This window comes from Antechinus flavipes, chromosome 5, assembly GCF_016432865.1.
Source record: "Antechinus flavipes isolate AdamAnt ecotype Samford, QLD, Australia chromosome 5, AdamAnt_v2, whole genome shotgun sequence".
NCBI classification, from domain to species: Eukaryota; Metazoa; Chordata; class Mammalia; order Dasyuromorphia; family Dasyuridae; genus Antechinus; species Antechinus flavipes.
The window spans coordinates 52,943,603-52,966,991 of NC_067402.1; the positions used below are offsets into that span (position 1 = coordinate 52,943,603).

At 35.9% G+C, this 23,389-nt stretch overlaps 1 protein-coding gene across 1 annotated transcript in view; it reads right to left on the reverse strand.

The window, feature by feature from the left end:
* Window positions 1-23,389, reverse strand: part of CUBN (cubilin) — a 282,230-nt gene that overhangs the window by 215,977 nt on the left and 42,864 nt on the right. The window contains exons 17-21 of the mRNA XM_051963617.1: window positions 15,564-15,708; window positions 15,116-15,294; window positions 13,449-13,614; window positions 12,912-13,128; window positions 12,211-12,341 (exon numbers count right to left, since the gene is read on the reverse strand). Coding sequence (XP_051819577.1) covers window positions 12,211-12,341; window positions 12,912-13,128; window positions 13,449-13,614; window positions 15,116-15,294; window positions 15,564-15,708 — 838 coding nt within the window. The remainder of the gene's footprint in view (window positions 1-12,210; window positions 12,342-12,911; window positions 13,129-13,448; window positions 13,615-15,115; window positions 15,295-15,563; window positions 15,709-23,389) is intronic.

Consider the following 23,389-nt stretch of genomic DNA (forward strand, 5'->3'; position numbering starts at 1 on the left):
TTTACAGAATCTTTAAGCATAACCTTGCTGGCATGTGAAATAAGCTTGATTGTTAATTCTTTAGCTTTGTCTTTCTTTAGGACTGGGGCACATGACTGGTATTTTCCAGTCCTGTCGTCACTTTTGTTTTCTAAATTTCCTGACATATTGAGGGCAGCATTTTATCAGCATCCTCTTTTAGTATTTTAAATAGTTTAGATGAAATTCCATTACCTCCACAAACTCATTATTAGCAATGCTTCCTAAGACCCACTTATCTTAATTCTCCAGGATGTACAGTTCTAGTTCAATAATAACACCATCATAGTTATCAGTGAGGTTAAGATCTTTCTTGTATAATTCTTCTATATATTCTTGCCACTTCTTCATCTCTTCTATTTCTGTTAAGTTCCAACTATTTTTGTCTTTTATCATGTCCATTTTTACATGAAATCTTCCCTTGATAAGTCTAATTTTCTTGAAGAGATCTCTTATCTTTCCCATTCTGTTGTTTTCTTCTTTATTTTGCTCACTTAAAAAAAAACTTCTTATCTCTTCCTATTTTCTGGAATTTTGCTTCCAGTTGGATGTAGCTTCCCTTCATTTTCCTTTACCTTTCACTTCTCTTCTTTCTGTACCCATTTCTCATCAAGCAGCCATTTTGCTTTCTTCTTTTTCTTTGGGATTTTTTTTTTGCTGCCTACTGTACAATATTGCAAGCCTCTATCCATAGTTGTTCAGGCACTCTATATACCAGATCTAATCCTTTAAATCTCTTTACCACTTCTACTTAATATTCATAAGGGATATTATTTAAGTCATACAGTCTGATGGTTTTTCTTATTTTCTCCAATTTAAGTCTGAGTCTAAATAAGTCTAAATAAGAAGCTCATGATCCTAGTCACAGTCAGCTCCATGTGTCGTTTTATCTGGCTACAGAGATTCTCTACTTTTTGCTGCATAATATATAATTAATGTGATTCCAGCTTTAAGCATCAGGTAATATCCATGTGTAGAGTTCCCTTTGAGTTGCTGGGAAAAAAAGGTTTGCTATGACCAGTAAATTATTGTGACAAAACTCTGCCCTTTTTGCACTCTAAGGCCAAACTTTCTTATTATCCCAATTCCTAATTAAGCATTCCAATCTCTTATGATGAATGTGATGTTATTTTTTGGTGTTCTTTCTAGAAGATGTTATAGGTCTTTATAGAACTGATTAACTTTGGCTTCTTTGGCATCAGTTGTATTATTGTGACACTGAACAGTTTGCCTTGGATTTGACTGTGTATCATTCTATCATTTTTAGATTATATTCTAATACTGCTTTTCTCACACTTTTATTGATTATGATGACTACTCCATGTCTTCTAAAGTATTCTTGCCCCCATTACTATATGTAGTAATCAGCTGAATCGAATTTATCCATTCCTGTCTATTTAAGTTCACTGGCATCCAAGATAGTGATGTTTAATTTTCTGTCCCTTGTTTGACCATATTCAGCTTACCTTGATTTGTAGAATTTACATTCTAGATTTCTATACAATGTTGGTCTTTATGCATTGAATTTTCCTTTCAGCACTAGATGTATCCACAGCTGAGCTTCCTTACAGCTCTGGTCCAGCTGCTTCCTTAGTATCAGAGGTACAGAGTTCTCTTTCCATTCTTCCCCAGTATTGGACAACCTCTGGCATAAAGGACCCATATTCTGATTTGTCTTTTATCATTCTAATACCGATTATGAGATTTTCTTGACAAAAATACTGCAGCGGTTTGCCATTTCCTTTTCCATTGGATCAACTTTCATCAGAACTCTCCACTATGACCTGCATAGTGTATCTTGAGTAACCCTGTATAGTATAGTTCATGATTTCCTTGAGTGATACAAGCCTCTCCATCATGACAAGGAAACAAACTCAAAAAAGTATATAATACATTGTTACTGTAACTTATATGAATATATAAAATATATTTCTATGCCTTTGTGAATTTGCAATTCTCTATTAACAACAGAAATAATTGCATTATAAAAACACATTTTCAGACATCTCAAATATTATTAACTTAAAATTTTAAATTAAGCCATATTAAGGAAATGTGAGATATATGTTAGCAAATCTGAATTATTTAGACTGAGATTTATAGTAATACTAAGCACCTTTGTAGGTCTGCTGAACTGCTTGATTTTTGCCATTATAAAAATTAGAAAGTACCCATATGCTCTGTATCTAAAAGTAAAATCATGTTATACTAAAGGAAATCATATGGTGAACCTAAAAAGAAATCCAAGTGAGTCTTTTTTCTCTCTTAGTTATCATGGAAATGTGTGTTTGGAGGAAAAAAGTACAATTCATATTCCAAAATACTATGATATCAAAATGTAACAACAGGAAGGAGGCATTTTTATCAGTATTTCCTTTCCTTTAGTTCTATAGTATTTTAATGGAACGCAAAATTCCATGATTACCTTTGCCTTGCTTACAGTATCATACAATAAAATCATAAACAAAAACTCTCCTCCGTTAATTAGTAAGAACAACAAAAGTCTAGGATGCAATGGCTGTGTTTTTAATGACTTTTACAGTATTTTGGTCAATTAGTTTTTAATTAGTTTAAAATTAATATGTTTAGTGAAACTCACTATATGTCAATACTTCAAAGACCTATGGTTTCTTTAATACTCATTCTGCTATTGAAGACTATAAACCTCAGTAGTCGGTCTTCATGAGAGACTTCATAAGAGACATCTCTGAAGAAAATTCAACGTCTGGTGGTCAGCCTTGTGATAATGGTCCTGTCCACACTTAGCCAGGATGGCTTTCAGATGTTATACACAGTCCATCTCTGGATCCTTACTCAAAGTCTTTCCAGATTAATGGAGTCTTAAAGAACTCATTGTCCCTCCCAAAACAAGAACTTTGTATTCAAGTCTCAAGGATCTAAAGGAATGTGGTTCAGCTGCAACTTAAATGCATCTTCCATTGTGTGATTTTATTTCCTAAATACTGATCCAGTAAAGAAAACTAATGGAGCATTTGCAGGATGGGTACACAATTGTCTTGTCACATGATCTTTGTAAAATGTGATAATTTAATATAAGAGTTATAGGATGTTGAGGGGAAGGAGGAGGAATACTAATTTGCTCTGTTTTAAGTGGCAAAGTTCAAAGTAAGGAAATGATTTGGGTGGTTTTGAGGGATTTTTTGGAAAAAAGTTTCACTTGGATGAAAACCATCTGAATCCAAAACTAGAATTTTTCCCAAAACAGAGCCACAAAGTTCCAAAAGCCAAGGGGAGAAAGGAAGAGAACTACCTTAACAGGTTTGGGCATTGTTACTAACGTTAGCTACAATGAAAATCAAGAAAATATATCTAAAAAATATAAATATATATAATATATTATATCTAAATCTGGAGTAAACTGATGCTCTAGGGCAGTGGTCCTCAAACTTTTGTTCTCAATATCTTTATCCTATTAAAAATGATTGAGGATCTGTCCAAAGAGTTTTTGTTTATATGGTTTATAGTTATAGATATTGATCACATTAAAAATAAAAACTAATTATGAATTTGTAGACTCTCTGAAAGGATTTCAGAGATTCCCAGGATGCTCTGGACCAGACTTTGAGAACCACTGCGGACGCAATGCTTGAGTCTCACATGGAGAGCGGTGGCTCCTAGTGAAGCCACCATTCTTTCTCTTGTTCTAGAAGCTAACAAAGGGTTGCAAAATTTTAGAACTGAAGTAAATCACAGGAAGGACCTTAACGATACATAGTCCAAATCCCTCAATTCATAGATGAGGTATCTGAGATCCAGAATGGCTGTCCCAAGTCTTTCTCCCTGGGTCAATCCACCTTCCATTAAGTTCTCATTTATCTTCCTAAAGAACCAGCCTGCTCACCCTTCAACTCAATAAACTCGCCTCTCACCCACCCATACACATACAAGTGCAACTTTTTTTTTTCTTGCAGCAATTGGGATTGAGTGACTTGCCCAGGGTTACACATCTAGGAAGCGTTAATTGTCTGAGACCAGATTTGAACTTGAGTCTTCCTGACTTCAGGGCTGGTACTCTATCCATTTGCCACCTAGCTGCCCTACAAGTACACCTTTCTAATCTTCTTACACCTCACAATTCCCCACATAATTCAGAAAGACTCCTCCTGCTGTATTGTGAACAAAATGCCCTTTGTCCTGACGCTGGACATCTTTATTGGCTGCCTCTAGTGCCTGGACGCTTCTCTCCAGCCTTATTTCCTTAATCGCCCATTGCCTTTTCCTATAATCTCTCATTCTTAACCTGACTGCAAGTCTCTATTCTTACCATCTTCACCCTGAAAGAAGTCATAAAACATGCTGACTGCTTAAACCCAATTATGGAAGACTTGGGGAAAAGAGAGGAAGTTTGGAACATCCTTTCCTCCAATCTCTGAATATGAGGTGACATGTGCCCTTGATCCCTTTCCATTTTGTCTTCTGCAGAAGATTACCCCTGAATTCATCTTCCATCTCTAATATTCACTCTTTCCATTAGTTTGCTCTTTTCTGATTTTAATCAAATTGAGACCTATTGAAGACTTTAGCTTAAAAAGACCAAGGTTTCCCCTTTCATCCAGGGCCATCTCTAGTTGTCTTGATGTATATCTTGCCACTGGACCCAGATGGCTGAGGCAGGAATCCTTGCACAGCCCTCCCTCACTAAAATCCAATTCACTTGGATATCATGACATCACATCCCTGATATCATGTGCTCTTAGTGAACAAAGGACAAATTACAACAATAGCAATCTTTTTTCAGACATGTCCAACAAACCTTCACTAGAGCCTATCATTCCTTCAGGATATACTATATCTCTCTTTATATTTTTAATTCTTAGAAAAAACTGGATTATCTCTATTATTTCTCCTCTCAGTTACTCTTCAACTTTTTACAATCTTTCTTTTGGCCACATAACCTAAATGAAACTCTTCTCTCCAAAATTACCAATAATCTCTAAAATGCCAAACAAGATAGTCTTGTTTTTCATCTTATCCTTGATATTTCCGTGGCACTCAATGCCGTTGACTCCCTCTCCTCCTAGATATTCTCTCATCTCTGAGGTTTCATGATACTATCTACCTATCTATTTTCCCACTGATTCTTCTCACTAATCTTTCCTAATTTATCCTCCATATCGTGCCTTCTAACTCTGGGTGTCCTCCAAGTCTTTTTCCTGGATCCTCTTCTCTCTCTATTTTTTTTCTCAATAATATCATCAGCTTCTATGGATTTAATTATTACTTCCAGATAGAGCCTAGCAAATCTATAAATACAGTCTCTTATCATGGTTCAGTATTAAATTAGCAATTGCCTAGCAGAGATTTTGAACCAGAGGCCCTGAAAAAAGTCTGATTCAACATGTTCTAGACAGAACTCATTACCCACACCCACCCCAATGTACTCTTCTACCATTCTTCCAGTTTAAATCCTAAGTTTATAACTATGATAACACTCTTGATTCTTTGTTCTCCTTCACCTCAAAAATTCAAATATTTGCCAAATCTTAACTCTATAATCTCCCATAGCTGATCTCATTCTTTACTCAGACAGCCACTGTCATAATTACGGACCTCCTCACTTCTTATCTGAACTAAAATCCAATTCACAGATGCAAGTCAAAATGTCATCCCTGATTTTGGTCTGTTTATTGGTCTTCTTTGAAAATGAAGGATCACTCAACAACAACAACTGAAGATCCTGCCTTAATTCTTTCCTCATTCCATTTCGTCCTTCACACAACTGCTAAAGTATTTTTCTACATGTTCAGATCTTACCATGTTATTCCTCTATTCAATCAACCTCAATGGTTCCTTATTGTCTCTAGAATATAATGTAATTCCCATTTGGCTTATAAAGTCCTTTACAACCTGACTCCAATCTATCTTTTCAACTACAATACACATTATTCAGTTTCCTGCACTTTATGATTCAGCCAAACTGAGTTCCAGTCATGCACATGACATTCCCCTTCCATTCCCCTTCATGAAGGGCATGGCATTTGAGCTGGGACCTAAGGGATAAGTAGGTTTTCAAAATATCATGGAATCACAGGATTTATAGTGGAGAGGGATGTTATCTTATATCCCTCATTTTATAGATGGGAAACTAAGACCTGAGAGTTGATGTAATTTGTGCAAAGCCACCCAATAAATAAATAGCAGATAAGGGTTTCAAAGCCAGGCCCTCTGATCTGGAATTTAATGCTTTTTCCTTGTCCCACTATCATGTCCTCCACGAGTTCTATTTTCTATTTAAAAAGAGATATAAGAAGCAGGCAAATAATTCTGGACCTTGAGACCATCATAAACAGAGATGAGAAGATGGGAATGCAAATAGGGTATGCTTACCAAACAGTCAATGGTCTTTTTGATTAAACTCTATTGTAAATATGGGGGAATAATGGAAGACAAGGTCAAGAAAATATTACAAAAGGCCAGGAAAATCCAAGGTAATGAGTTTAGACTTCATTTGAATTGCAATGAGGGGTCATTGAAAATTTCTGAGCCAAGATACACAATAATTGAATTTATACTTCAGGAATACTAACAATGCTAACACAATGTCTGCAGGCCACCTTCCCTATGAGACCCAAGCTAAATTAAAATGTATTTAGGAAATAAATTTAGGAAATTTAGGAAATAAATAATGAAGTAAGTTTTAAAAACACAGTAAAACATAGATAATATTGATATGTGGTTTTCGAAATCAATTTGCAAGCTAAAAATCCTTGTGTGCTCATTCGTACATGAGTTTGACATCACTAATATATGGGATGAAATGGAACAAGGACAAGATTGGGAATACAGAGAACCTGTTGACAACTATTGCAATAATGCAGACAAATGGGCCTCAACTAAGGTCATGGTTATGTGAATTAAAAGAGAAGAATAAATAAAAAGAGAGATGTCACTAAACACTGAAGGGGGAGGAAGGAAGCTATTTCTATTTTTCATTGCACTTTTTTTTTTCTTTTTTGGCACAACCTCCCTGAAATTCTTCATTGTTTTGGCTTTGATCAAGTTTAGTATAAGTTATATATAGAGAGTTTGAAAGTTATCAGTAGAGTCTGAAATAGACTTTTTGGATAAAAGATAATCGAGATGAGCAATAAATGATAAATATATGCCTGAATACAGTTGGGGGATCAGATATTGAAAGGTGGGAGTTTTAAATAACTAATATTTTAGCTTAAAATTCAAATTTTATTAAAAGAAGGAAGAGAAAATTAATTCTCTGAAGACACTCAGGGCACACTCTTCAAGGGTTACTAAACCCATCCTCCCTGATATTGAAACAGCTTGCATTACTTACTTCCCCCAAGCATATATGGTTAAAGAGGCTTTGATGAAACAAATTGTTGGCACAGGAAACTAACAGTACAAGGCTTTGTTTGCCTCTTATGCATCCTAGCAGAGCACAGCAAATTAAATTTGGATGAGTTCCCATAAAAGGATATTCATATGTTGCCATGATGCTTATTACATCAATAAAAAAAATTTCAAATCTTGAATGTGTAAACATGGAAATGTTACTGTGCTTTTTCTTTCATCCAACATTGCCAAGAGAGAACTCATATTCCAAAACACTTGGCCCTTTATTTTGGTTCAAGAACATTTCCAAAGAGAAAAAAAAATCCCCATTTCCTTCATCAGCTATATTCATTTCCACAAGTTTCACTTCATTCCCCAAGTAATGCTTCAGATCAGGGCTAGCTCTTGGAGGGACTCAGTTGGCTGACTTTTTATTTTAACCAATTATAACAAATGACTTCTATGCATCATGTTCTATGTGTTCCATGAGAATGAGCACAGAGATGTTTTTAGAATATTGCAAAATCTTATTGTCCCAAAAAAAAACAATACAGTCCAAAATGTATTTCAGTCTCTGCTCAGCAGAGTCAAACAAGCTTTTCAGACTTTGGCCTAACCACTTGGGCTGAGGCTAAGTCACTTAACTCCTGTGGGATTCAGTTAGACTAAATGGAGCTCCAAAGTCCTTTCCAATTCTAAATTTGTGATCCAATGATTGTTTTTGAGAAGAAAAATGTAAAATTCCCTCCTACATACATACATCACCTCCACCATGACCATAAGGCTATCTAACCAAAAGTTAACATTTTGGGACTATTAAAATTAACTACACTGTGGACCGTGACTATACATTCATTTTATCTTTAATTCTTCCTTTGACAGCTCATCAAAGCTAAATATAAATCTACACACTAAAAAGGTTGTGGTAAAGCAAATCTATAGTTAAGAAAGGTGTCAATGGATCAGCAGTAAAGCAGGGAACAGGGAAAGTTACTATCAAGTTGGTTTTATGGAGCATTTTTATTCCTCTAAAGGAATAGGGTATACTAAATTAATTAAATTAAGTAATGCTTTTAAGGTGGGAGATGCTAGGGTCCCAAAACATGAAAAACATGGACTAGAAAAATTGTAGAAAATTGTGAAACTTCCAGAAAAGATTATCACATAGTCTAGAAAATTTCACCAAAGAACAGGTTATAAGCCCTTTTAATAGAAGATTCAGAAACAGTAATCTAGAAATGATCTTGGAGATTATATAGACCAACTATCTCATTTTATAGCTGAGGAGGAAATTAAAGGAGGTCAAGTAACATGCTCAAAGTCAGGCAGTCTCCTGGAGCTCTGTCAAGCGTTAATCATTCTACTGTCCCTAAACAGGTTCCAAAGCACTTTTCAATTGTTTTTTTTTTTTTCTAAGACTTCTCCTTACCTATTTCTGTGTTCAAGGCCATTTTAGCTGTTCTATGTAGTTGGTGCCCCAGCACCACTGGTTGCCTCCCCATCCCATGTCTAAAAGGTACTCTTTCCTCATCCCCCCACTTCAGAATCCTCATCTTCCCTCAAGGATCACCTGCTCAGGTAGCAATGATTGTCTCAATTGCCGCTATTCTTTCCTTCCTCATTCAAATTACTTTGTTCTTCCACTGTTCTATGTGAACGTTGCACTCAACCCTCTCCTGGTAGAATGTAAGCTCCTTGAAGGCAGGAGCTGCTTTGGTTTTGCTTTTGTATTTATAAAGCTACTGATAAATGTTTATGGAATTGAATTAATAAAAAAAATCCAAATTCATCTCTGTTAAGATTTTATGGGCCAAGTTACAATCTGGATACTTAGATTCAAGAATGAAAATATTGATATGAACTGATTTTTAACCTTGAGTGTTTTGTGTGCTTTAACAAAAATTATTAGATGTGTAGAAAAAGAGGAAGTAGGGAAAGTGAATAGGGCTGTGTGGGCTCTGGCACTGACTGAATGTTTTCCCATGATGTTGTCTTTATTTTTTGAATAAACTATAAAATGTCCTAGTTTTGTCAGCAATACTGAGTGGAGGACCACAGCTGCACCAATTTCATTCTCATTTGATACTCTTTAAAGCAGTGATATGGGAGATGGGAGCAGCAGCAAGAAAGCTTCACTTCAAGTTAGGAGACCAAAAAAATGGAGTCCCGGCTCTACCACTAATTTGTGACTTTCTATTGATCATCTAATCTTTTTTCTTTTAGTTTCCTTGTTTTTATAGGTAAAACATTCAGGCTAATGATTTCCAAAGTCCCTTCAAATCCTAAAATGTTCATTAAAACTATATTATAGTGTAACAAAGTTGGCTGAAAGGGCAAGAGTGGAAGATGGAAGCAGCTACCCATAACTTAGAGTCCATTTCCTTCCCTATAATCTTCCTGAATTAAGAGTTTTTGCTTAAATCTGTCACACACAACAAAGCATAACTTTGTGAGTGAAGGAAATCTTTAACATTCTCTGCTTTCCTCTCTAACTTTATCATTCAATATTCAATCTTCTTTGATCCTTCAGCTGTTTAAACCATGATTCTAAGAAGGGAACCATTACACACACACACACACACACACACACACACACACACACACACACACAGTGGTTAAGAATGCTTGTTGTAAATAACAGAAATTATAATGTGAGCATTTAACAGGTGTCAACACACACCATATTTTCCATTAAATGATTGTCAGATTAGAAAAGATTAAATGAGATCTGCTATTACAATTAAAAATTTGCTCATGCTTTAAATCAGTTAATTCTTTCAGAACGGGTCTCAGTTATTACCAGCTCCTTGGGTTTTCATGCTAGCATTTTGTTTGTTAGGGATTTCCTTCCCATTTTCTGATCACATCTTGGTGAATGAAGGTGGCTGAGAAAGACACTTCAAGAGGCAGAATCCCCAAGATGGGGAAGTAAAAGCAAAAACCAGAAGCAGAGGTCTTTCTTCCCTCCTGCACGCACCCTCAGGAGCTGATGTGAACACTCACCCCGTGTTGCCTCAGCTAGAAAAGTAAATAGAACAAAGTGAGGAAACAGATTCTTCCTTCAAACACTGGCAAGAAAGACAGGCAAGAAAACGCACACCTGTCATGCTGAGGAACTGGAACTACCAACCAGATACCACGATTTCACTGTTACTCTATTTTAAAGGTGCTTGCAGATAGTTTCTACTTGAAACCAAAGACAGGGAAGAATGAGGGCTGGTTGTTCCTTCTTTTGTTTTCCTATTACTAAGATACTGTTTAGATCTAAAAACAGTAGGTAGCAAGAACAACAGCAGAGAAAAAAGTGCAAGAATTTAGCTCCTTCAGGGAATATTCTCAGGTCTGAAATTCTTCCCTCAGCTGCTGTAGCCCCTTGTTACACACTTCTGTAACTCCAAGGCTACCCAGAGCCAGTAGGAAATATAAAATAGGAGGACAGGACCTGTACCTGAGATTTCCCTGGTGAAAAAAAGCATTCAGGTAAGGAAATTCCCTCTACGAATGTAGTTTGGTACCTTCTTTTCAACTTAAGAGTCCTGAAAAGTTTCTGGCCAATGTAAGTCACAGGTGAGACTTGAACTCAGGTCCTCCTGAACAGTTATCCATCTACTGCACTGATCTTGAATTCTTAAACTATATTTATTTTGGTTTCTGAGTCTCTTTGCTCTGCCCTGTCCCTACAGCCTTGTCCCTTACCACCTACAAATGCTTGCAAGATCCCTAACCTCCATCCTATCTCTGTGTCTACTAGACACCGGCAGCATTAAGGTGTTTAGCTTATGGACAATGAATTTAATAATCTCAGGTCTTCCCTGACCAATCATCCTTCCCAGCTACTCAGCACTTCCAGAAATGAAGAAAGGGATCTGTATCCTGATGAAGAAGAAGGGCCTATAGTAATACAAATCTGCTTCATGCAGATTCCAAGATTCATTCCTCTGGCAGCTTCTGAGAATGATTTACCTGTGCTTTGTGAATTAGTCAGGCAAAGGCCAACCTGATAGCAGCTAGATAGGCTTAAATTAAGAAAGGGACTTAGAGAAAATAGGGTATTTGACAAGTGATCAAAATTACTGGGCTCAACATAGCTAGAAGTATTAGTCTTAAGAGACAGGTTAATAATTCTGAAGGAATACTATATTTACCGCCCAAGGGTTTTTTGCCATTTGATTATCTTTTTCCCCTGTTTTCTCATTTGTTTTTCTCTTTGTTGCATTTCTTTCTTGTCTGTGTCCATTCTTCTGCAGAATAAACATTTATAAATATAGCTTTCTGAAACTATTCCAAGGATGTTGCTTCTGACATCTATTGGTATGTTGGTACATATACTTTCATTCTGCACTCAATGGGATTTGTTTCAAAACTGAGAGTTTATGAGTCAGATTTATAAGAATAAGAGCCATTTCCCAGTTGGTAAATGGTTGAACAGGAAGTTTTCAGAGAAAGAAATTTAACTCTTATGAAAAAAATGTCCTAAATCATTAATTATTAAAGAGATTAAAATTAAAACAACCTAATTCCACTCAGATTGGCAAAGCTGACAAAATGGGAAATAAGAAAAAATGTTTAAATGTTTAAATTTAAAGGTGAAATTTAAATTTTTAGTCTTTTCTTGGTTTGACTTGAAGCCTTTAGACTCCTTCTCAGAATGATGGTGTTTAATGCATAAAATATAATTCAGAGGATTACAAAGGGAATCAATTATACTGGAACGGTCAACACATTTTTAAGACTAGTTTATAGACCACCATTCCACAATCTAGGTCAGCCCCTTCTTTATAAAGGGGCTGTGACCCCAACTTCAACCCATTTTTCACAGCACCATATTGTCTGTTATTGAATTATGAATATTAGTAATGGATTACATATTGATATAATTACCCTTTGAAGCATCAATTGAAGTGTAAGTCACAGAAAAGCCCTCATAAGCTATGTCAGCATCCGTCACTAGCCGCAGCATCAATATGTTGCCGCTGCTCATGATTGATGGGGGAACTGATTTTCCACAATACCTGTTTACCAAAATAAATAAAGAAATAAGATATCCAACATCCAATACTGATTTTATATAACTGAATAATTCATGTATTAATAATAGGTTATTTTAATAACAGAATAATTTTAACAAGATTGATTATTCCCCTAAATCTTTAAATAACATCAACAATCTACATTTTCACGGGGCAACAAATTAGGGGCCAAAAATGAAAACTTGCAGTTTGCTTCGTGGTCCGTCGATACATATTTTGTGGATGACCAGGCTGAAACCAGTTTTTTTGCTGTAGGCCATGGTATCAGAAAGCAGAGCTGGGAAAAGGGAGTCTGTAACTATCTGGGACTCTGTGGAGTATCTCTAATGTGTCCTGCCTATACTTCATGCATACATGACTGTTTGCATGCTGTCCTTCCCATTAAACTGGGAGACCCTTGAGAGTAGAAACTGGTTTTCCCTATTTTTTTGTATTCCCAGGGCTTAGCACAGTGTCCGGCATATTGTTATGTTGTTTGGCTTCTATATTTTTCACCAAATTTTATCTAAACCCATAGACTTCTCACAAAAAAAGAAAATAAAAAATAATCACCTGCCAAGAGTTGTTTTAGTGCCACTATCAAAGATTTCAAGATAGTCACTGGTGCAATTGTAATGGAAATCCAGGTGAAATTTTAGGAATGATAGCCGGATCCGGTAACCAGTCTGGACTGATATTAACCATGTGCAGTTGACACCATGTGGATAGATGTTTGGATGACCAGGACTGGTAAAACTGCCAGATGGAGCAGTAAGAATTTCCCCACATGCTGTTAAAGTTTAGAAAACATCTTGTCACAAGAAATGGTAAACAAATTTTTAGAATAAAATAACTTGAATAAACTCGTGAAAAGATCCAACCATGAAGATCTTTCTCTTTTCTGAATGTTCACACAAATTAATCCTGAAATTTTGTTAGGGACCATCTACTAGAATTGACATAGGTATTTATTATATTATCTGGTGCTCTGTCTTCTTGGTCCTTGCCAGAACCATGAAAAGTGTTACAATACTTTACAGATTTATTCATTCAATCCAAGCATCAGCAGAAACACACCTGAGAGGCAAAGGGATGAGAGAAAATTCTTACCCAGGTTTGCAGCACTGTATTGAGCTAGGAAGCCATAATTTGTAGAAGAGGCACTTTTCCTGAATCTGATGTAGACAATATTGTATATGGAAGGTACTAATCCAGGAACATCTGTACCACAATACTTTGTGGTCTGAGAAGGGTCCATACTGAGGCTGTTCCCAATCTAAAGAAGAAAGAAAGAAAGAGAGAGATGGGAGGAATTAAGAAAGGTAGAAAGGAAGGAAAGAAGAACGGAAGGGAGGAAGGAAAGAAGGAAGGAAGGAAGGAAGGAAGGAAGGAAGGAAGGAAGGAAGGAAGAAAGGAAGGAAGGAAGGAAGGAAAGAAGGAAGGAAGGAAGGAAGGAAGGAAAGAAAGAAGGAAGGAAGGAAGAAAAAGAAGAAGTTAGGAAGGAAGGAAGAAAAGGAGGGAGGGAGAAAGAGGGAGAGAGGAAAGAAGGAAGGAAAGAAGAAAACAGGGAGGGAGAGGGAGAGAGGAACAAAGGGAGCGGAGAAAGGAAGGAAAGGAGAGAGAGAGGGAGAGAGAAAATGGAAGAAACAAAAAGAAAAGGAGAGAAAGAAGGAAAAAGAGAAAGAGAAAATAAAATCAATCTTTAAGGATTATTAAATGCTTAGCATTTACAAACTAAATGCACTGTTTAGAAATAGTGCATTATGACTGCAAATTCATAATTATAAACTTTCTTCATTTTCATATTAAAATTTTTGTCAAGATAAAGATTCTTTACAATAACTTCATTCCTAGGACATCTCAACACTTGCTCTGAAATGCCATCTTGGAGAGATGCCTGGAATCACCAAATACATGTCAGAGGTGACCTTGACCCAAGATCTTCTAACTTCTGTCAGCTCTCTCTTGCCTTCATTCCACCATTGTTGCCTGAAGATCAACTTTTATACTTTAATATTTCACATCCACAGCCAATTAAACTCTGACCCTTAAAATACAAAGGAAACAAAGATGGGTGTAGAAAGTTTAAAAATAAAAAGAGGGAGATGAGGAACGCAGGAGAAAATGAAAAGGAAAGGAAAGAAGAAATGTGTCTGGTTGAAGATAGCCAGACAGAGACTGTCTGCTTTTTAGAACTGATCTTAAATAATGGTCCCAGACATTTGTTAGCTATGACCACAACCAAGTCACAACCTCTCTGAGACTGTTTTCTCATTGTAAAATGCTGAGTCTTGCCCCTCCACTAGACCCCCAGAAGCAGTAAAGAACAAATGAGATCAAACATGCGAAGCACTTTATAAACTTTAAACCACTATATCAATGACAGCCTTTATTTCTGTTATTAATAATAATTTGCTGGGACATCTTCCTAGCCTTTCCAGAAGTTAAATGTAAATTAGATGGAACCCATTAGCAATATGGTCAGATAAAATGCATAATTTTTAGGATTACATTGCTTCCTATGTTGATTCTTTTATAAAAAACAGTACAAAAGTAATGCTGTGTGAGATATTTTTTTCTCAAAATATCATTAAAAGGTTTTTCCATGGGAAAAAGGTGACCTATATAACTATCCATGTGCTTATTATAATTATTAATTCTGTTTCTTATTCCTAATTGTCTCTTTGCTGTACCTGACTAGAGAGCAACAGATTCTAATTTAATGAAATGTGATCCTCAGTAGCATCCCCAAAGTTCCCCAACCTCAAGCAAGTTACCTCAAGATAATCAGTGTCACAGTTGGCAGAACTGCCAATCCGAAAATCAGTGAAGTTAAGGATGATTACTTGGCCTTGGGGCTGAGTGATTTTCCAGTCACAGGTTTTTTCATGAGGGTAGGCGTTGGGATAGAATGGTGTGCGAATGGTCCCTTCTCCCGTTAGCTCACCCCCACAAGCTACAAAAAAGAAAAGCAGTATTTAACATTTGGCTGATCACTGCTCTAGTTTCCATTAAACTCTCAAAAATAATATATCTGAAATGTCATCAGAGATTGGAATAATGGCTTATGATTGGACATGAAGTCCTAGATATACAATTACCTGAATTTCCTTATGCATAAATATGGTTATCAAATGATCATATGATAACAAGGTTCTTTGGAGAAATTGATATCTTAAAATTAGGCAAGTTAGAGGTCACAATTCAAGTCACCAGTTTTCTTACCAACTTGGTAAAAGGCCCGGAAACTGGCCTTTTGTACTGAAAGAGCTGACTTAAACCTGATCCAGATGCTGTTGGAAATGGAGTATACAGAGACAGGAATCTTGCTGTCACACAATTTTTCAAGTAAAGTTTCATCATCTCGAACCTAAACAAAAAAAAAAAAAAGTCGTTTCTCTTAATATGCATGAGATTCTATTGGTATTAAGAATTTTGTTTATAGGAGTAGTAAAGAGAATGACAATTTAAGATTTGGGATACAGACATAATACCATATTTGAAGTCAATCTGTTATAATGAAAGGCTAATCAGGACCATTATAACAGCAATAACCAACCAAAGAACAAACATTTATTAAGTGTATGAGATACAAATACAGAAAAAGAAACAGCCTCTATTCTCAAGAAATTTACATGCTATGGGAGACTCTTAAAGTAATATTTGAGTATATAAAGAATAACTATAAAAAGGATAAATGCAAATAAACACAAAGTAGATCAATATTAGACAGTGTGAGATGAGGGGACAGCACTAGAAGTAGGAATTTGGGGAAAGATTTACATAGAAAATAATTCTTGTGTTGTGGAAGATACACACACACTTTTGATAGTAAAAATCTGAGCAGAGTCCTTCCTACCTTTTTAGACTTATTTCATATTATTCCCTTTTATGTGGGGTAGCTATTACACAGCACAGTGGATATAGTGCCTTTCTGAGTTCAAATCTGACCTCAGACACTTTAACTGTGTGACCCTGGGCAAGTGATTTTCCTCAGTTTCTTCATCTGTAAAATGAGCTGGAGAAAGTAATGGCAAACCACTCCAGTAGCTTTGCCAAGAAACTCCCATATAGAGCCACAAACATGACATCAGACACGACTGAAAAACGACTAAATAACCTTTTCATACATTCTGTGTTCTAGCTAAATTGAACTCTCTGCTATTCCCCAAACTTGGAATTTCCTCCTCCGTGTCTTTGTAAAAAATCTTTTTTTTACAGGATCCCTCCTTACTTTCATCCTAGGAACCCTTTTTCATCTTCAAGGCAGAGCTGACCTACTATCCACAATGGGAAGCCTTTCCTGAATAGTCCCATTGCTGTTCCTTCCTCTTTATAATCATAAATATATTCATAATATATTTAATAAATAAACATAATTGATAATAAGAATTAATGTTTAATATAGTCGTAATATGTGGACTTATATTACATTGACTATATTGATTTATATGTTGTTTTATCCTCCAGTAGATTACAAATGCTTTGACAACAGGAACTAGTTTTGTTTTGCTTTGTTTTATCTCTTTCTTTGTATTTCCTTACCCCAAAAGAATGCCTTACATGAAACAGAAGTTTAATGAAAGTGCTAACTTTAGTACATTAGATCTTAGCCATGTGACGCTCTCTTCTCCATCTGTGTGTTTCTGTAAGTCTTCTTCATTCTCTGTGGTTTTTTCTTGTATATTTGTGTCTCACGAATGTCTTCCTTTGTGAATAGAGTTATCTCTTCCAAATCATGGAGGTTGGAGGAACAGGGTCTCCATAATCTGGAAAATCTGTGTAATAAATTTTTTGTTCCTCTCTTTATCCAAAGAAGAAGTTTGCATTATTTGATATTAAAAGACAAAATATGTTGATATTATACAATATTATACATATATTTTATGCATTTTTTGAGTTTCTAAATTTTTTCCATGTCATCTGTTGGCTTTCATATATTGTCTGCAGCTTCCACAAAATTCCCCAAAGTTCCCATTTAATTTCTTTGCCAACTCATGATGTATTGAAACTGTAATAGGAAAAGTTGTAATATAGAAGGGATAACTCAATAATTGTGTCTCTCTCTCCCATTTTGTTTCTTTGTTTATTTTTTTTCTTCCTCTCCTACCATATTTCCTTCACCCTTAACTGAATATAACATAGGACTATCCACTTTTAAAAAAAAACTTAAATTAATTGAATAAGTTTTGTGTTCCCTTTTTTTTAATTGAAAAAGAATGTAATAAAACATTTAAAAAATTTTCATTCTCTTAAAACAACTAAAATAATTTCTTTTTGTTTATAATTTTTATTTTATTGTTTGTATTATTATTTTACTTTTATATTATGTACTCTTATATAACTTTTCTTTAAGTCAGTAGTCACTGATGAGGGGGATACCTTATGCCTGGTCTACAGAAATAGATGTAAATCTCAGTCATTATAACATCTCACTAGTGACAATACCATATCACTGAGTCTAATCATCTGAAAGCTACAGATGTTTGTAAATCCTCCAAGACAATGAATCTGTCTTTTCTGCGTACTCATCAATTAACTAGCTGAATTCCAACCTACTTGCTCAGAAGGCATAAGGCAAACTGGGAACCGATAAGGATCAATTCTTGTTCCTTTCTTTTAAAGCCCAACTCATAAACTACTCCTGCAGGAAGCCTCCACCAACTCTGCTAACCCATACTGACGGCTCCTTTCTCTGAACTCCTTTATCATTAGATTATGATAACTACAACATTTAGGAGTTGACCCTATGCTATCCTGTGTTTGAATTGCTTCTCATAAATAAATGTTCTCTTGCCAAATAGATTATAGGCTCTTTTGAGGGTAAGGATGTTTTCTTTATAAAGTTAACAGTACAGTTTTGGAAAAGTAATTGATGGTGGACAAATATTTCATGATTTATTGATTTGAATGTACTGTATATCCCTTCAGATTTTCTTGAGAAGGCCTTATGACTATGGAGTCCAGACAGCTGCAGAAGGAGAAGAGAGACTAGGAAATACTAAAGTCCCTCTCCTTCTCACTTTACGCATTAAAGAATGACAGGAAAGAGGGAAAACGGCCATACAGCATCAGAACTTGATAAAGTGAGGGTGTCTCCTGGGCCTCAGATAATGAAATTCAAGGCCATTAGCAAGCCAAAAGGCAGCTGCAGCCCAGCTGCTTTAAAAGAAACTTAGAAGCCCCTAGAGCCCTAAAACCTCAAGTTACAATTGATTTTGGCTGCATCTCTCTCACTGTGGGGATGCAATCTTGTTAATGCTGAAAGACTATTCTCCAGAGGCCTCTGATATGGCAATATCTTAACCACAACTCAATGGATCCAACAAAAAATGGAACCTATTGAGGAATAGGCAGAGGAAGTAGCTCCCCAAACAGTCCCAGAACACCCTACATTGTCTCACACTCCATTCTTCTCACACAATACCCTTGGATTTCAGAATCTCCTTCTTGTCTGTCTCGGTAAATACCTGCAGCAAATACACACCATTTCTTAGAAAGACAGACATAAAAGGCACTGTGGTTGCTGGCTGACATTCAATGACAGTCATTCCTTTTTTTATTATAAATCTAGAGATGTATGTGACCTAATCAGTTAGTACAACAGCCTTTATTTTACAAATTTTAAATTACAAAAACTCGAGGAGTTTTAAACAACATCCCCAAAGTCACTCAGCTAATCTGTGGCAGAACCAGAATTTGAAGCCAGGTTCCCTGATTTTCCTTCTTCTCTTCTCCTCTTCTCTTCATGAAGTCTTTCCTAATTTCCCCAGAGGCTGACGTCCACCTTCCAAACCCAACTTGGATTTTGTAATACATATTCTCTATGTAAAAGCAGCTCTGCTATGACACAACATGTGCATTCCCAAAAGGCACTGAACTATGCAAAATTACATAATAAAACTGCACAATTTATGGAGGAAATGGTACAAGGAGCAAAACACTCAAAATCTTCAGCGACACATAAATAACAAAGAAAAGAATCTGATCAAAACAATAGCACAGTTTTATACATGTTAAATGGCTTAAAAATACATAAATCTTATAAAAAACAGTGACCCTTCTGTTTGGCCTGTAGAGGACTGTATAGAACAGAGGCCAGGTGTGAAGGGTTGGAGCGGGAAGCAGGTGGGGACAGTAAAGACCAGTTCTTCCCTGCTTCCCAGATTGCACAATCAATAGTAAGACCTAAAGATTGTGAAAGTAGAAGTGGAAAGGTTGCAGCTTGTGTGTATGTATCATAAATAAGTGCTATTTTCTGCCTTCTCACTGATTTTTGCAGAAGAAATCATAGAAAAACAAACTCAAAATTCACATAACCTTCAAAATGTTGCCCGATCTGTCAATCACACGGGGAAAATATTTTTAGTTATAGGTCATTTCCCTCACTAAAGTGTAAGTAAGCCCCCTGAAGTCAGACAAAGTCCACTTTGGTCTCTGCATCCCTAACAATCAGCACAATGTCTAAACAAAAGAGACCCTTGAGAGAGCATGTTAATTGAGTCATTGATTAGAAATGATGATGGTAGTGTAGAAATAGAATCATAAAATCTGGGATCTTGAAGGAACCTAATGGTTATTAAATCTAGCTCATACCCGGTTATCAAAATCTTAATGGGAGATGACCGATGGATTGTACTGCAAGGGTCCTGAGAATCAAAGCCAGACTTTGGAAATCACTTCCTGGCCAAGACTCCCAGTTTCAGCTAAGGGACACTTCAAACAGATGTGATCTCACATTAGTTTCTTCTGGCCTATACAGACCATGGCCTAAGGCCCCAAGAGTTCAATGATCTGTTAGTATTAAATAGCCAATAAGACCCAAAGTGGCTTTGAACCCAGAGCATCAGATCCTGAGGTTGCCACTCTGGGTTCTATCTTATTGTTTTCATAATAATGAAAAATGGTTAGAACATATTTACTCCTCTCTAGAGAGAGCCCAAAGAGTCATGTAGCACAAGTTGAGGGCATATTAGACCCCCCCAAAAAAAATTCATCCCAAACTAATAATATGATGTTCAGGAACCCCTGCAATGGGCACAATATCTAAATTCTACTTTTTTCTTTGGTCAACATCCATCTCTCCTCTCTCCCCAGATGCTTTTGTTTAGCCTTTGAAAGCCTAAACATTTGGGCTTTAGAGATCATTTGTTTGTTTGTTTCTTGGATGATCTAGGGATCATCTATTTTAATCCACATGCAGAAAAAAGAACTGAGATTTTGCCATATATAGGTAGGGAATTTGGATGGAGAGCCCAAACTCAAGTCCAAATATTCTAAACACAGCTTTTTCCACTACAACACATGGTCTCTTCCAACCCTTGTCTTAGTGGGCTCTGTCATGAGTTTCTGCCACAAACTCAGAATCTTTAAAAAAAAAAAAATTGGAAATGATCGTTAGGTTCAGACATGATGGCAATTAAGCTTTGGTTGGCCAGTAAAAGCCCATCCAAAAACAGTGTTTACTATCTGTTTTCCGCAGCCCGGGAATCCATCGAGGGGAATCTTCTCTACTCACTTCCTAAAGTCAACAATAACAAATGAAGTAATAACGAGAGGCCCAACAAGTGAGCTGGGACTGTTCGTATCACAGTGACTCAAAATTAACAGCATATAACAGAAAAAAATACTAGACTGACAGGCAAGAGACCTGCTGCTTCTCTCTTTCCTACCATGGATTAATTCCATAAACTTGGATGACTTAGTTTCTCTCATTAATAAAATGAAGAGCTTGAAACATTAAAAATTTGTATTCCCATAATGGTCTAAGCCCTTTCTTCATGATAACCCTGTAAGGTATGTAGTGAAAAATATTATTTTTCCAGAGAAGGAAACAGAGACTCAGAAAGGCTAAGAGCTTTGCCTATAGATGCATGGCTAGTGAGTGTCAGAAGTTGGCATCTAAGTGGGTCAGTGATTCAGATTTTTCTTGAACATTTCTAGTGACAAAGGAAGTCATTAAACCGTCAGATGGCATTAAATGTTAGAAAGTTCTTTCTTATATATCTTTTATATGCATAAAAGATAATTTTCTATATCTTATATATGATATACACATATATAAAACCTCTCTGGATCTCAGTTTCTTCATCTGTTAAAGGAGAAGATTGAACTAAGGTCATCAAAGTTTCTTCCAGATATATATCTATTATTCTATTTTTTTTAGGCAACTAGGGTTAAGTGGCTTGCCCAAGGTCACACAGCGAGTAAATGAGGCTGGATTTGAACTTAGGTACTCTAACTCAGGTTTACCCATTTTGCCCCCAAATCTATTATTCTTATGACAATACTCTCCATCATAGACTGACCAATGGAAAGTAAAGAAATGCTACTACTTCGCTACTTCCATTAAGGCAGCCTTGCTGCTGCTGTTGTTCAGATATTTAGCAAAAGGATTGCATTAATTTGTTTAGAAGTCATGTAGCACAAGTTATGATTCCCAGAATCCCTGCTGGCCATTTTCACTGTTGGGTTAGTCCTGAATCGACCTATACTTTTCCTGTTATTTATTTTGTTTTTGCTGAATTAAAAAGTGCAACGTTAGACTTCCAATTTATCCCTGCTACATTCCATTTGGGGGGGTAAGAACCATGTTATGAATGACACTTTTGAATCCTGATTGCTGGCCAACCCCAGCTGCATATTTGATGAGCACGCCATCTATATCTTCAACTAATTTATTGAGCAAAGTATTGGAAAGGACAGGCCTATGAGAAGAACCTCAGGCATAATTCAAGGGACTTCAGTCCAACTTGACACGGATCCATTAATCAGCAAGGTTTGGGATGGTTGTTCAATCAGTTTTAAATCCACCTAAACAAATTTTCTTCCTCTCCACCTTTTTCCATATTTTTCATATGAATGTCATGATGGATGCTGTCATACTCCTCAATGAAAACCTGATAATTTATGTTTTTAGTATTAGCTTAGTCCCCTAGCTTAGCAGCATTACACAACACACATACACACACACAAAGCGATCATTCTTGATGTGATTCACTCAGTGAAATAATAACAATAATGATAATGATGATGGTGGTAATAAGGGTAACTCATTTATACTACATTTTTACAGTTTATCATGAGATTTCCTGCAAAAATCTTATAAAAATGAATTTCTCAGTTTCTAATGGGGAGGAGTTGAAATAGAAAGAAAAGATAGCAATAATGATACCAAAAATTAAGGACTTTTGCAATTGTTTTTAAATGTACAGAAGAGAACAAAAGGGAGTTCAGAAGGAAGCAGATAAACAGTACAGTTTTGAAAGTAATGTATAGAATGTATCATATATATTTTTTTAAAAAGAAAACAATATGAAATGGAAATTCATAGTTTAATGTTGAATTTTGATTTTGCATTAGTATATGGAAATGCCCTTTTTCAGTGTTTTAATTTAAAAATTTTTAAAAGTCTCAATTAAAAACAAATGTAACACATGGCTAATATGGAAAGATGTTTAAAATGATTCACATGTTTAACCTATTTCAGATTTCTTGCTGTCATAGGGAGGAAGGAGGTAAGGGAAGGAAAGGAAAAACAATTTGGAACTTAAAATCTTACAAAAATGAATGTTGAATATTTTTACATGTAATTGGGGAAAATATAATTGAATAACAATAAATAAATAGATTAAAAACCAAATCATAGCAGTGAATAGTACAAAAATCAACTTGCCTTTGTACATGAGAAAATGAGAAGAGAAGCTAAGTGATTTGATCCAGACCTCCCCATTTCTACAGAGAGCATCTTTATCCTCCCACAAAAGCAGGTTTTTTAATCTTAGAGTCATTCTTTGCTCTTATCTCTCATTCCCCACATCTAAACAGAAAGTTTCCAAGTCTTAGGATCAGAGATTGGAGTCTGGAAGGGACCTCCAAGTCCAAATAGTCCAAGTTCCTCATTCAAAAGATGAGGAAACTGAAAAATGATAGGATTTCATGATGTTGATCAAATTCCTTCAACTCCTAGAAGTTTCCCTTGAGGAATGAGGAGGTTTGAGTTTATTTAGGTCAGGGATGAAAAACTCTCTGTATGTGGCACATTGACTTAG